Source organism: Lampetra fluviatilis, chromosome 47 (assembly GCF_964198595.1).
Source record: "Lampetra fluviatilis chromosome 47, kcLamFluv1.1, whole genome shotgun sequence".
Lineage (NCBI taxonomy): Eukaryota > Metazoa > Chordata > Hyperoartia > Petromyzontiformes > Petromyzontidae > Lampetra > Lampetra fluviatilis.
This window is the reverse complement of record NC_136321.1, coordinates 8,298,923-8,314,912: the sequence shown is the minus strand read 5'-3', so window position 1 is coordinate 8,314,912 and position 15,990 is coordinate 8,298,923. Positions and strand designations below refer to the sequence as shown.

The 15,990-nt window shown below is 51.7% G+C and overlaps 1 protein-coding gene across 1 annotated transcript; it reads right to left on the bottom strand.

Moving 5' to 3' along the window:
* Positions 1-3,730: 3,730 nt before the first annotated feature.
* Positions 3,731-9,939, bottom strand: LOC144947840 (uncharacterized). The gene is made up of 3 exons (XM_078877194.1): positions 9,795-9,939; positions 5,739-6,475; positions 3,731-5,282 (listed from the first exon to the last, which is right to left on the bottom strand). The coding sequence occupies exons 2-3, from the start codon at positions 6,355-6,357 to the stop codon at positions 5,035-5,037; spliced, it is 867 nt and encodes a 288-aa protein (XP_078733320.1). The 5' UTR covers positions 6,358-6,475; positions 9,795-9,939; the 3' UTR covers positions 3,731-5,034.
* Between the last annotated feature and the right edge of the window lie 6,051 nt (positions 9,940-15,990).

Genomic DNA, 15,990 nt, shown 5'->3' with positions numbered 1-15,990 from the left:
TTTGCCGAAAGAACCAAAGAGTGTGGATTCATGCAGTCACGAAAGCTTCAAATCTAGAATTAATATAGCACAATCGTGATGTTATATATCTAGCATTTCTTAACAGATGCAGAAGCAGACGCCACCATGATCAGTGGCATCATCATCATCGTCGTCGTCAACAGTATCACCAGCATTCTCATCATCGGCAGTTGCATATTGATCATCATAATCATCTATAATAGAGGGGGTTTTTCTGATGAAGCTAGTTGTAATTACTGGCGAAACGTCGTACTCAGATTGCAAATGTTGTGGCTTGGCTCTCCAACACACCGGTTAGTGCTGTACTAGTGACGAATTGGCCACATTCTGTTTACATGATAACCCTTACTAGTTGGCTGTGTCGCATGGTGGCCGATTTTAGCGACACATTTATACCTTTATGCGATCTAACCCCAAAAAAACCTCGATTATGGATGATATTGCTTGCGAAAGCCGAGCACGTGTTAAACCACCATCAACATCCACACTGTGCACTCACAGCTTCCACGCGCCCTCTAGCGGTGACGCGCGGCCCTGTATGGAAAGCGTCACGAGTTGATGCAGCACCCGGAGCGAGCCGTCAAATCTATGCCAATGTCTCCATCTGCCTGTTCGTCTGTCTCTCTGCCTGTTTGTCTGTCTCTCTGCCTGTTCGTCTGTCTGTTCGTCTGCCTGTTTGTCTATCTCTCTGCCTGTTCGTCTGCCTGTTCGTCTGTCTCTCTGCCTGTTCGTCTGTCTCTCTGCCTGTTCGTCTGTCTGTTCGTCTGACTGTTTGTCTGTCTCTCTGCCTGTTCGTCTGTTTGTTCGTCTGTCTCTCTGCCTGTTTGTCTGTCTCTCTGCCTGTTCGTCTGTCTGTTCGTCTGCCTGTTTGTCTGTCTCTCTGCCTGTTCGACTGCCTGTTTGTCTGTCTCTCTGCCTGTTCGTCTGTCTGTTCGTCTGCCTGTTCGTCTGTCTCTCTGCCTGTTCGTCTGTCTCTCTGCCTGTTCGTCTGTCTGTTTGTCTGACTGTTTTTCTGTCTCTCTGCCTGTTTGTCTGTCTGTTCATCTGTCTCTCTGCCTGTTTGTCTGTCTCTCTGCCTGTTCGTCTGTCTGTTCGTCTGCCTGTTTGTCTGTCTCTCTGCCTGTTCGTCTGCCTGTTTGTCTGTCTCTCTGCCTGTTCGTCTGTCTGTTCGTCTGCCTGTTTGTCTGTCTCTCTGCGTGTTCGTCTGTCTGTTCGTCTGCCTGTTCGTCTGTCTCTCTGCCTGTTCCTTTGTCTCTCTTGCCCATCTCTCCGTCCGTCTGTCGGTAAGAGGCGACGTCACAACAACTGTTGTACATGTGATCCAAATGAAATGAAGTTTGTGTATTTTGGTTTAACACGTAGGCTTTCGCGACCAATATCATCAATTAGAGGTTTTTTCTGGGTTAGATCGCGTACATATATAATCCCTTGTCACAGCTATCTCTTAGGCATACTTCAGCGATTGTTGTTTCGCTGTGTTTGTCCCCACCTGAGGACGGACGCTTGTGTTGCGCCCGAAACGTCGTGATTTTATTTAGTTGTTTTCATTTTTATTTTATTTTTTACCTACGTGACTTCGCCGAAAAACCAAAGAGTATGGATCCTTGCAGTCACGAAAACTTCAAATCTAGAATTAAATATATTTTGATGAAAATGCTTTTATTTACGTTCCACGCTTTATTTTTATGTAATCATAGCGCTAACGCAATATTGCAAAGAGTTACTCCTACGCAGCTGCAGTGGCTGCATTTTGCCAAGACGGAGGGCGCCTGCAGCGTTAAATGTTCGAGACCGTGAGGGTAACGACGCTGTGATTCGGGAAAGAGGAGCCGCGATGTAGAAGAGCCTCCAGGTGCGACCGTGAAGAGACGAACAACATATTGGGGCCCCACCTGACCGATCGCCGCACCTCCTGAGCTGATAACGTCGTTACAACGCCACTTCTCCCACCAACAATCAACCACACAGCACACAAACACACACACACACCTTCTTGGTTCTTTCGGTAAAGTCACGTAGAAGGGAAGTAATAAATAATAAAAATAAAACATAATAAAATAATTCTCACGACGTTTCGGCCACAACGCAAGCAGCCGTCCTCAGGTGAAAACCAGGTCTGTCGAGGCGACATCGTCTGAATGAAACAGCACCATGCTTGGAGCATATATTTAAGCTGGGTTGGAAGGGGGGAAAAGGCTTTTGTCAAGGCGCCCTTTCCCCCCCCTCCTTCCAACCCAGCTTAAATATATGCTCCAAGCATGGTGCTGTTTCATTCAGACGATGTCGCCTCGACAGACCTGGTTTTCACCTGAGGACGGCTGCTTGCGTTGTGGCCGAAACGTCGTGAGAATTATTTTATTATGTTTTATTTTTATTATTTTATAACTTCCCTTCTACGTGACTTTACCGAAAGAACCAAGAAGATGAATCCCTGCAGTCACGAAAGCTTTAAATCGAGACACACACACACGTCTATCCCAACGCTCCTCCCAACTCCATAACCTCCCCATACCCCCCCCACCCACTGTGTGTAAAGTCACGGGCATGTCCCCTCGTATTACTACAATAACAATAATACAACGACACCGTCACACTTTGGGCTTCGTCCGTTGCTTTCATTCGTTTTGTTTTATTATGAAATGTTCGAACGTATTTACAAATGACACGCGCGCGCACACATTGGCTCGACACACACACACTCAAAACAATAACACTCCATTTGAAAGTAGAGGGGGGGGAGGACTGCCTCGGCTTATTTCTGTACAATCTCATCATAATATAACAGCGGTCCACAACGCAATTAATGAACAACAAACTACACCAGTGAGTTCTTAACCTGGGGCTGCACGCTGCATCCCCTGGGGCTGCGAGATGCCCTTTCTGGGGGTGCGAGACGTGGCCAGATATGTTTCGAAGGTAAATCATCGCAACACACAAATTAAGCACGGCCACATACGTTACAACTTACTTTATTTAATCAAACCCGACGTGTTTATTAAAAGTGTACATTTGTTTTAAGGATTGGGAACCAAAGGGGTGCAAGGCTGCAGTCAAGGTTAAGAACCACTGCGCTACAGAATGATGGCTTGTGATGGAGAGGGTGCTCTATGGCGATTAAGTTTGTCATGTTTACTGCATAGATTTTATTTTATTTTATACCTACGTGACTTTACCGAAAGAACCAAAGAGTATAAGTGCATAGATGATGACGACGATGATGATGGTGGTGGTGGTGGTTAAATAGCAATGATCATGAGCGTGCCTTGCTTGTGATAATGGTTCAGGTTGCATTATGATCAAGCGGATGATGTCTGATGATCGCGTGATTTACACACGACGACGATGATCGTGTGAATTCATCGATGGCCTCCAACGATGACCTCACGATCTAACCCAAAAAGCTGTATTATGGATAGATGGCAGAGTTGAACGTTAAGGGTCCTACAACCAATCCAAGGCAGCAGTAGATGCTGTATGGATTGCCAATTAATACTGGTAGGAACACACTGGTTCCACCAGCCCACAGATGATTATTGTGTCCGTCCGTCGTGCATCCAAAAATGGGAGGGGTGGGGCTGGGTGGAGAGGGGAGGGTGGGGAGTGGCTAGGTGGGGAGGGTGGGGCTGGATGGGGAGGGTGGGGAGGGGCTGGGTGGGGAGGGTGGGGCTGGGTGGGGAGGGTGGGGAGGGGCTGGGTGGGGAGGGTGGGGAGGGGCTGGGTGAGGAATGTGGGGCTAGGTGGGGGTGGGAGGGGTGGGGCTGGGTGGGGAGGGGTTGGTCACCCCGTGGGTGCCCTTATAAAACTCAACGTTTAACCTACTCACGCCGGCTTGTGCCCGCCCTCACAGTCGGGCATATTTGCGGAATACACCACGCCGCCGTTGACCCTGGCCATTGACCGAGCAACCAAACGTTCCTACCAGCTCCCTCCGCAGGAGGAATGTGTTAAGTGCTTACCATGTGAAAGGAAACCGGAGTGGCCCGGAGAAAACCCACCCGTGGAGGGAGAAACACTCGATCCCACAGAGACGGGACAGGTGGAGTCCACATTTTTTGCTGTCCCGCCTTCTCCTGGCGAGCCGGGGTATACGGCTCCTCCTCGACGTCCACGGAAGGGAGTGTGGCGACTCCCACGAGTGGTGATTCACCAACCCTCAGTGCCGGATTATCCTCGTAGCAAAAGTAGCTACACATGTAGTAGTAGCTACTACACATATTGTAGCTACACAAGTAGTAGCTACACAAGTAGTAGCTACTACACGTGTAGTAGCTACACATGTAGTAGATACGGGCCCCGCACTTTCAAGGGCCCCGCGCTAAATGATTTCAAGCTATCAATTCCGGTTCAGTGATTCTGCACTTGCTCTATTACTATAGTACTATACCGCCTTCAACTTTTATGAAGGACTGGGTGTTTAAGGTTAGCAATGTGTCGTATTATCTGGCTGTATAGCAAATGAAAAAATACAATTACTTTACTACGTAAGTAAAAAAATTGTTTTAATATTTCTGTGTTTTTATTTAATTTAGGGCCCCTTTATAACATATGCAACAGGCCCCGCACCAGCTTGGTCCGGCACTGCTAACCCTCGCTGCTGCCCCCACAGCGCTGGATTACAGGCGACGTACATAGCCACCACGATCCAATATGCGTCCTGATAATGTGAATTTAATGTGATGATGATGTGAATTGAATGGCGATGTCAATGATTAACTCATAATGATCACGTGAGCCATCCGTGATTGTGAGGATATGAATTAAATTACGTGGATGTTGATAGCGATGATGGTGATAGACCTTTCATAATGCACAACATGCAAATGTGTATTAAACATGACTATGATTCATGTGAATTCAACGATTATGCTCCTGATTATCTCATGGCAACGTGACGATGCTGATGATGATGTAACTTGCCGACCGCATCTACTGAACGTCTGTGAAAAAAGAGCTTCATAGCTCATCGGATTCCTCCAGTCGAAGTGAAGACTCTGATAAAGATGTTGACGATGTCTAGAGAATGAGGTGAGGCAGACTGTGACCTCCCCTTGCCTCCTCCAGCCCTCGCAGCCACGTCACGCACTTGTCACGAACCCCTGCGTCCACGTGCAGAGTGCTGGCTGACTTCACACCACCACCACCACGGTCGTCATCATCGTCCTCGTACTCCACGTCGTCGTAGCGGTGTCTGTCGTTGAGCAGGGAAATCCTGAGAAGTCCCTTCGGCACCTCCGTCTCGCTGAAGATCTCGCCTCCCAATCCTGTGACAACACACACATCATCATCATCGTCGTCGTCGTCGTCGTCAACATCCGCGATTTATCCACTGCTGGATGAAGGCGTCACCTCCGCACAGACATTACTATCTCTCACAGACCCGCGATGCACAAATTCATCTAGTACCTGGACATGAGCCTCCCCCAGGTCGACTCAGCCATACATGAATACCGTTCCTGGTGCAGTGTGTAAACATCAGAACTGGGGAGACAAAGGCGGCCGGACGTGGCGTTGGCCACCCATCCCGGCCTTAATAGGAGCTCGCTAACAGCACTTGCCCCAAGCAATACACAACAGCCTGTGAATGTTCGTTTCCTCGGTGCCCGTAACCCTCTGTGCATTTGTGTCGCTGTGTATGTGTGCCTCGCTGTGGTCATGTGTTCATCTCCATCCCTGTGTGTCTGTGTCCGCGTTATCAACAGCAGCAGCAGCAGCTTCACCTTGGACCAGTTCTCCGCTCGCCACGTGGCCCACGCCTCGCCCCCTCCCCGCCTGCCCTCGTCGCTTCTTCTCTCCCTCCTCGTCCACTCCTCCCAGCCGCAGCCCCTGGGCGAGCCTCCTCTTCTGCAGGACCCCGATCGCCTCCGGGGTGAGGCACAGGGAGAACGGAGCCGCCGGGTCTCCTTCAGCACCCGGGAGAGCGCCCCCCTCTGCTGTGCCCCCCTTCTCGCCCGCGGGGGGGGGCCTAGGCTGACAAAGTCTACCCTCACTCCGACCCCCAAGGAGGAGGGATCCCCGATGTCCCATCCCTTGGGGTCCCCTGACAAACCCTGGCCACGAATGCCGCAGCGTCTGCTTCGGCTGCAGGGCGAGGAGACGGCGAGGCGTGGCGCGGTGCGGCTGCTGCTGCTGCTGCTGGTCCCGAAAGGAAGTTGGGTCCCCTCTCCTTGGGGTGCAGGGCCCGGGGTCCCCGCGGTTCCCGATGGGTGGCAGGGAGAGCGCGACGGGGTCCCTGGGGGTGCCACGCTGTGGCCGCTCTCTCGGGCCCACGGGTGGGCGAGGGATGACGATGCCACCCTTGGCGATGCTGTGCCAGCCAAGATTCGCTGCAGAAGACATCGGTGCTCTGAGGTTGCGCAGCAAGCATTGACACTCGGCGCAGCGCTGCGCCACCACGTGCTCAGCTCGGTCTGATGTCCGACGTTATTGCTCCACGTGGTGCAAGCTTCTTCAGCAACTAACAACACGCGGTGCAACCACGACAAACACATCAGAGGGTTATACAGCAGGGCAACAGCGAACGCCTCTGCAGTGTTGACATTCAGTGCGTGTGCGCTGTGGTGCTGGCCACCCACCCCCTCGCGCGCCGTTCCAGCATTCATAAGCGCTCGTCAACAACATTTGCCCCAGTCTAAAATGTAGCTTCTCGCCTTTTCTTTCTATTTCATAACTGCATTGTATTCGAGACAAATGTTCGATTCCTAAGAGACCACCGGTATGATGTGCAGTAGTCGTTGAGTCACGGTCGCCTCTGTGTGTACGAGACGACGCAGTGTAAACACGGTGTGTTCGATCATTGCGTGTTGCCCGCGTGCGTTATTGGCAGCTGCTGGCTGACGTGTTCAACAAACACGAAGCGATGCAAATAGCCAAAATACAAACCGCGCAAGTCGCGGCTTGCCCCACACTTCGTCTGCACCTTATACCCATATTTAATTACATCGGTCGCATGGTTATTAACCGATACGGCTTACTCCGTATTCTTGTGCAGTGAAATTGAGTTTTTAGGTCCATACGGCGTATAGGCGATTCAATAGGGGTAATTATTTTGTATCTATTCGTTTGTGTTTCTCCCTTGCGATGGGACTTTGTAGGATGAACGTTGAGATTTTTAAGGGCACGTGGTGACCAATACGGTATGAATTGGTCTGTAATAAGGGGTTGACAGATAGGCGGTAGCATTGTTCAGAAACCTTAGCTGGGTCTCGGGCACGAAACGTCGCTGGATGGGGCTGACGATCGAGAGTCTGACTACCACCACCACGATCATCTCCACCACCATCACCACGGGACATTTCGTCTCAGCGTAGAAGCCGCGGCGGCGAGCGATTCCAGCAGCTGCTGAGCTGACGAGGACTGCTCCCCAGCCGAGACTCCTCCATCAGATTCGTCGATAACGCTGCGGCCTTAATAGAATAAATAAGTATGTAAATATATATGATAGGATAAATAAATATGTACATTTATATGACCGGCGACGCTTTGGACAATGACTCTGTTTCATAGCGCAGGGGACGGCAACCGAAAGAATAAGAAGAGGAATTTTTGGGCGGAATTCGGTAACAAAACAAAACACCTAAAATATGAAAAAAAAAAATCCGCAATGGACTGTGTGGTGAATACGAGACGGCGGTCTAGGAATGAATAACGTAACGAAGCCAGCGGTCCTTAAAGAGCCACCGCATGCGACTCAGGAGTCGCAGATTGTCGACCCGTGTGATGTGTTTTTGTTCCTATGAAGGCCGCGGTGTTGTTGACGAGTCGTTTCGCTGCCTGTTGCCTGTGCGCAGGATCGTAAAATCGCCTGTTGACTCTTCCTCCGTGGCGGTCGGAAGGGCCGAGGGCGATCTGCGCAGAACGATGCCCGAACCGCCTGCGTACAGAGGAGGTCTCGGCTGCCGTTGGGGGGGCGAAACCTCGGCAGGACCTCAGAAAATCGACGTTTCGTCTCAAGTGCAGACCTCTACACTGAACTGCTCATTTCTTGAGAACTTTATTTTCGTGTTCAGTTTGTCGCCCTCTCCCCGGCGGGTACCGTGTGGATTTAAATGTTATCGTAGTTATTTTATGTTTGGCAAGATTCGTACGATATAATTTCACGGATGTATGAATCGCGTCACATTGCCACGTGCTTCCCACCTCTCCGGACGAGAACCGCCGCTCTAAGTTGGTCTGATGGACAACGACGTCGATGGAACGACAGAGCAGCAGCCAAGGAGTTGAACACGCCATCGTCAGCCATGATCAAGCCACTGCTGGATTAAAGCCTCGCGTATAAGAAAGTGAACCTAATACAATTAAACCTAACCCCATGGATGGACTGCCCCCCCCTCTATAGGAATGTGGAGTTTCCACCGCTGGCTTGGGGTTGGTTGTTGACAGTAAAGAGCGCTGTTCCATTGCTCGTTTGAACAGGGAGCCACTGCGTCTCAACTCATCCACGCCGTTGTAATTCACCACATCCGGGAGAAATCCACTCGTACCATGGCAGTCCAGTTTTACCATGGGAGTTCAGTTTTAACGTTCACAACATTCATGGTAAAACTGGGCTCCCATGGTAAAACTGGACTTCCTATGGTAAAACTAGACTTTCCATGATAAAACTCGCATCTAAAGGTAAAACTGAGCTTCCAATGATACAACTGGCCTGGTTGCTGACCCATGCACAGTTACCATACTATGCTCACATGCCCATTCATTATTCACATTTTAATGAGACGATGTATCACACCAGGTGGCTGTGTAAGAACATTTGCAAACTATAAGTGCCCGAACGACGCTCATGTTAAACAGTAGATATAGTACGAAGAGCACGTCCCCTGTCCCACGTTGTTATTCTGCTATAAAATCGTAAGAATTGCGATAATCATTTACAGTCCTAAGTTAATCCACCGTTGGATGAAGGCCTCCCCCGACACTACCGTGTGGGTCAAGTATGATCGCAGTTCACTCGCCACGGATGTTAGCCGGGAAAATTAACTCGGGTCGTAGGGCTTCGTTGCGCCGTGCAGTGCGCTCACCACTGCGCCACCACTCCGCCTAGTAAAGACAAAGATCTCCCCGTGTAGTCTCAACGAACTCTTTGGGGCAAGTGCTGTCAGCGAGCACCTATGGAGGCTGGCACTGCACACGAGTGGGTGGTGTGTCCATAACCACACCCGACCGCCTTTGTCTCCCCAGCGACAATGTTTACACAAGGCACCAGGAGCTCATTTGAGGCTGAGTCGACAACTGACACAAAGACAACGATCCCCCGTATAGCGAGCACCTATGGAGGCCGGAACGGCACGCAAGGGGTGGGTGGCCAACACCGCGCCCGGCCGCCTTTGTCTCCCCAGTGACGATGTTTACTACAGACCGCATCAACTACTCATTTAAGGCTGAGTCGACCTAGAGGAGGCCCAAGACCAGTTTGGATAATCGTCATCGGTGTTGACCGTGAGCGAGAATCAAACTCGGGCCGCCGAATTAATAGCGCAGCGCGCTAACCGCTGCACCACCGCTCCCCAACAACTGACACACACGCGCACACACACGGGCACACACACACGCACACACACACGGGCACACACACACACAGACACAAACACGGGCACACACACACACACGGGCACACACACGCACACACGGGCACACACACATGCACACACGGGCACACACACACAGACACACACACGGGCACACAGACACACACATCACACACACACGGGCACACACACACAGACACACACACACGCACACACAAAGAGACACACACACACACGTGTGAAGCTTACGTGCCCAGCAGCACCGCAGCACCGTGCAGCAGCAGCAGCAGCGCCACGTCTCTGTTCTAGCGCGCGCCTCGGCGGGCGCTTTAATTCGGCTGCATGGGAATGCGTCAACTGAGCATGCGTCACGGGCTACCGCCGCTTCAGACAAAAGCCGTCGTGCCAGTGGCCTGCCTCTGTGTGTGTGTGTCCGTGTGTGTGCCCGTGTGTGTGTCTGTGCCCGTGTGTGTGTGTGCCCGTGTGTGTGTGTCCGTGTGTGTGCCCGTGTGTGTGTGTCTGTGTGTGTGCCCGTGTGTGTCTGCGTGTGTGTGTGTGTGCCCGTGTGTGTGCCCGTGTGTGTGTGTGCCCGTGTGTGTGCCCGTGCCGATATGTGTGTGTGCCCGTGTGTGTGTGTGTGCCCGTGTGTGTGTGTGTGCCCGTGTGTGTGTGTGTGCCCGTGTGTGTGTGTGTGCCCGTGTGTGTGTGTGCCCGTGTGTGTGTGTGTGTGTGCCGATGTGTATGTGTGTGTGCCCGTGTGTGTGCCCGTGTGTGTGTCCGTGTGTGTGTGTCGAGTATATGGGGAGCGGTAGTGGAGCGGTAGCGTGCTGCGCTACGAACCCGGCAACCAGAGTTCGATTCCCGCTCACGGCCAACACCAGTGACGATTATCTGAACCGGTCCTGTGCCTCTCCTAGGTATACTAAGCCTCAAATGAGTACCTGATGCGATGTGCAAAAATCGCCACTAGGGAGACAAAGGCGGCCGGGCGTGGTGCTGACCACCCACCCCCTGGCGTAGTAACGACGTTTGTTTGTTGTAGTACGGAGTTAGACTGATGGCCTTAGTCTTGTGGTTGTTGTTGTTTGACTTGCATCCCACTGGGATTTTTGCACACAGCGTTGGTGTACGGTGCTTTTTCTGCAATATTTTGCTGTCTTTTCTTGGATTTTCTGTTTGCGCATAGTCACATAGTCACTTTAAGAAGTTTTCTTGTTCATGTTTTTGTTTGTTGCGGTTGCACCCGATTCAAGAGCCGAATGGCTCACAGGGCTATACCTAATACATGAACTTGAACTTGAAACTTGAACTTGACGTTACCAGTGGCGTAGTAACGACGTTATCAGCTCAGGGGGTGCGGCGATCGGTCAGGTGGGGCCCCAATATTTTGTTCGTCTCTTCACGGTCGCACCGAGAGGCTCTTCTACATCGCGGCTCCTCTTGCCCGAATCACAGCGTCGTTACCCTCACGGTCTCGAACATTTAACGCTGCAGGCGCCCTCCGTCTTCGCAAAATGCAGCCACTGCAGCTGCGTAGGAGTAGCTCTTTGCAATATTGCGTTAGCGCTATGATTACATAAAAATAAAGCGTGGAACGTAAATGAAAGCATTTTCATGAATCTTGATTTGAAGCTTTCGTGACTGCAGGGATCCATACTCTTTGGTTCTTTTGGTAAAGTCACGTAGGTAGAAATAAAATGAAATAAATCACGACGTTTCGGGCGCAACACAAGCGCTCGTCTTCAGGTGAAAACGTTACTTCTACCTACGCGACTTTACCGAAAGAACCAAAGAGTATACGTTTTAATGAAAACTAAATTGATTGAAACCGCGTTTTAAATAAGTTGTTTACATCATGGGACCTCCTTTGCCAGTACCAAAATATGATAATAGGGTTTTCCCCTTTTTCCTGGCAACACAACAGGTGTTAAGATGTTTGGTGTTTACAATCTTAACAGTTTAACACGTAGGCTTGTTTGTTGTCGGAAAAAAAGTGGAAACCCCTATGATCAAGTTTGTTTCATATTCTTAGGTTTTTTCGGTAAAGTCACGTAGGTAAAACATTAAAATTAATAAAAGTAAAATAAAATAAAAATCACGACGTTTCGGAGGCAACACAAGCCTCCGTCTTCAGGTGGAACCGTCACAGCCACGACAGCTGTATCAAGTAAATGACAGCTGTATCAAGTAAATGATACAGCTGTCGTGGCTGTGACGGTTCCACCTGAAGACGGAGGCTTGTGTTGCCTCCGAAACGTCGTGATTTTTATTTTATTTTACTTATATTAATTTTGATGTTTTACCTACGTGACTTTACCGAAAAAACCTAAGAATATGAAACCTTGCAGTCACGAAAGCTTCAAATCTAGAATCAAGTTTGTTGTTATTATTCACTGTTGTTGAAAACGTCTCTCATTGCCAAAGGGGGGGAGCCCCAACTCGTCGCTTTGGCCACCGGGGGCGGTCCAAGGCGCGCGGCGAGAAGGGGAGGAGAGCCAAGGACGTGAAGCCCTTTGGACTTGGCTCTCACTCCAGCCAGGCAGCCAGGCAGCCAGCCAGCGACCAAAACTTGTTTTATTAGAGAGTATGGTGGCGTATCCAGCGCAGATGGAGGTGGGTTAGGGGGGAGGGGGGAGAGTAAGGGGGAGGGGTGAGGGGTGAGGGGGGAGGGGTGAGGGGGAGGGGTGAGGGCGGGAGGGGTGAGGGGGGGTTAGGGGGAGGGGGGAGAGGTGAGGGGTGATGGCGGGAGGAGTGGAGAGATTAGGGAGGAGGGGTAAGGGGGAGGGGGGGTGAGGGGGGGGGTGAGGGGGAGGGGGGTGAGGGTGAGGGGGGGTGAGGGGGAGGGGGGTGAGGGGGTGAGGGGGGCGTGATTTCAACGCGACGCACGAAGCCGGCTGGACGCTGAGTTGGTGGCTGACGTCTTCACGTCCTCTACTGCAAAAGAAAAACTTGGCAGGACCCTCTTGAAAAAAAAGAGTCATGAGACTCGGCGAGGCTTTCCTCGGCTAACAAGCATAACAATGATCAATACCACAGCAATGTAGGGGACAAACACGACGGGATTATTCTCCTGCGACGCAACTTGTGCCTCCAGTGCAGGTAGTGCCTTACGCCGATCATCCCTCGTGCATGCCAGACAGCCAGACAGTCGTTCCGGGAAATAAAATAAAATAAAAACATCGAGTGACAAATCTTCAGCCCCTTGCTGCCACTTCAATCGATGGGGGCCCCCTGCACGACCACTTGGCCCCGTGCAACTTTTAAAAATCATTCCCCGCACACTCGACGATTTGACACGGTGCAGCAGCAGCAGGAGTAAGGGCTCAAGATGCTGAGAGGAGGGAACAGCAACACAGCGGCGAAGGCGGAGGAGGATGATGAGGAGGCATTGGCGGATGGGTTTTGGGAGCGTCTGCTGTCACTCAGCGAGCCGCTCTGAAAAGAGCGACGCGGGGCGCGCCTCTCGCCTCCCTTTGTCCTCGTTTCGCCCGCGTGCCAAGCGCAGTTGACATTGTTCCCGGCATGGCAACCACCACAAACAAATACAAAGACCCCCCCCCCCCTCCCCCGTGTTGCCTTAACCAGACTGTTGGGGCAAGTGCTGGAACGGCAACACGAGGGGTGGGTGGCCAGCACCACGCCCGACCGCCTTTGTCTCCTCGGTGACGTTGTTTACTACACAACGCACCAGGTACTCATTTGAGGCCGAGTAGACTTAGGGGAGGCCCACGACCGGTTCGGATAATCGTCACTGGGTGTTGGCCGTGAGTGGGAATCGAACCCGGGTCGCCGGGTTCGTAGCGCAGCGTAGCGCTAACCGCTACACTACCGCTCCCCCGACACACACACACAGACAAAGACAAAGATCCCCCGTATAGCCTTAACAGACTGTAGGGGCAAGTGCTGTTAGCGAGCACCTATGAAGGCCGGAACGGTACACGAGGGGGTGGGTGGCCAGCACCACGCCCGACCGCCTTTGTCTCCCCAGTGGCGATGTTTACACACCGCACCAGGTACTCATTTAAGGCTGAGTCGACCTAGGGGAGGCCCAGGACCGGTTCAGATAATCGTCACTGGTGTTAGCCGTGAGCGGGAATCGAACCCGGGTCGCCAGGTTCATAGCGCAGCGCGCTAACCGCTACACTACCGCTCCCCACACACAGACACACACACAGACACACGCGCGGGGCGACGGATGCATAGCGAAACCAAGTCGTCCTTGCCATGATGATCGGCTGCTCTTGTTTTGCGCATAATGGCAGCTGTATGTTCAGCAGCGGGATGTCAATGTCGAGGTCTCCTGGTCACGGTGAGAGGGCTTCAGGAGAAAGTTCGCGAACGGAGTTCTGAGGCGGTGGGTTTACGACACGACCAGGGGTTTGGGTTGCATGTAGAAGTCTTCGGTCAAAGGCTTACGCCCGCCGGATTAGAGATCCCGTGGCGATGGTCGTCTGTGTTGATAGCACGGATACAGACCGCGGAAATTCCACAGGGTTAGTCCCTCTGTATGACAAACAGTGATTGCCATAGGCCCTGTTGCAAGCAATCTACAATTGAGTCCCCACGTCCTCAATTCTCCCCGATCTTCTTAACCCAACGCCTGCTCCCCCCTGTGGCTCGGCGTCGGGAAACGAACTCAGGTCGTCGGGTTCATGGTGCACGGGACACGTTTGTAAAAGGCGCTTTGGGGTAAAGCCAGAGATGCTAGATTCCTCGCCTGGGATACAGGAGGTCGTGGGTTCGATCCCGACCCTGTCGCCTGTTGTATATTTGGAGTTTGCGTGTCTCTCCCTCTCTCTCTCTCCCCGTGGTCGCGTGTATTTTTCTCCGGGTCTTCCGGCGTTTCCCTCCACGTGTAGAGTGTTTGGGCTGCTAAACATTTCCAAGCGATGATGATAGGCCACTTCGTTGAGCTATCATTTGTGGCCAGGTCGCTTCTGAAAAAGAATTATAAAGGTCAATGGGTCTTACCCGGTTAAAAAAAAAAGTTTAGTTTTAGTTTAGCGTGGGATTAGTGCGTCCCCACTACGATGGCTGCTCACAAACAGCACTTGACTCGAGTGGCTTCGTGTACAGAGCAACGCACTTTGTGGCACCACGAACGGGATGTGGCACCAACGTCAAAAACCACAATTGCACATTAATAAACAGACGAAAGCCACCGCCACTTCACATCAAATATCACTTTAAACCCTTCAGTCCGGGCCAATGTTATCCAACAGCATCATTGGTTGAGCAAACACGCGGCCGGGGTTTCAACTTTCCGAGTCCCATCGACAGTGAAGCCTGTTAAAACAAACACGTTGCGCGCCTCTCATTCCGTGTGGCGTGCCGCAGATGATCTTGTTCTAATTGAACGAATTAATGTCGCTTATATTAGCCATGCAACGGCGTTGGTTGCAAGTCGACGATTGCGCTACGCGCCCTCCTCGAGCCATTTCGGCAAACGCAGCAACGTTTGATCTCCCGAGGCAGACTTTTAAACGTTCATTCAATGACCCATTATGTCACGTTATTGAGTTCAGGAAAATTCTACATTAAGCTCTTGAAAAGCACAAGGGGCATACAGCTTTAAAAGTGCAAAGACCCCCCCCCCTGCAGCCGGAGAAGATTGTTGGGACAAGTGCTGTTCTCGAACACTTATTTTGACCGCATCAGGGGGTGGTGTGCCCAGCAACACGCCCAGCCTCCTTTGTATTCCCGAGTTGACCTCGGCAAGGATCAGCATCAGCTCAGATCGTCTCTAGTGATGTTAGGCTAGCCGTAGCCTGGCATTGAACTCGGGACATCGGTGCGCTAACCACTACGCTACCCGCTGTCTTCGTATCACGCCTATACGAAAACAAAACAAAGATCCCACGTATAGCTTTAACAAGACTGCTGGGGCAAGTGTTGTTAGCGAGCACCTATGAAGGCCGGCTACGGTACACGAGGGGGTGGGTGGCCAGCATCACGCACGACCGCCTTTGTTGCCCCAGTGGCGATGTTTACACACCGCACCAGGTACAGTACTCATTTAAGGCTGAGTCGACCTAGGGGAGGTCCGGGACCGGTTCAGAAAAGCGTCACTGGTGTTGGCCCTGAGCGGGAATCCAACTTGGGTCGCCAGGTTCGTACCGCGGCCAGCTAAGCGCTACACCGTCGCTTGTACAACACACACACACTCAACTGGAGCGCTCACACAATAGTGCAGTATAACCTTACAGCTCACAAAGACACACACGAAGTACTATTTACTCTCTCCCCGTATCAGGTTTGCGAGCTCCAGAGATTGCTCTATTCAAAATTGCTTTTACCACACGGAACTGCTGACAAGGCAGAGGCTAATTGAGACGCACCGAACATTCTGCCCCGTGGCCGTACACGCTTGAACATAAGACACCCTTTCACAGACACACTGTCGTACACAAGTGCTCCACAAACTCCGTTTTGCTATTGTTGGCAA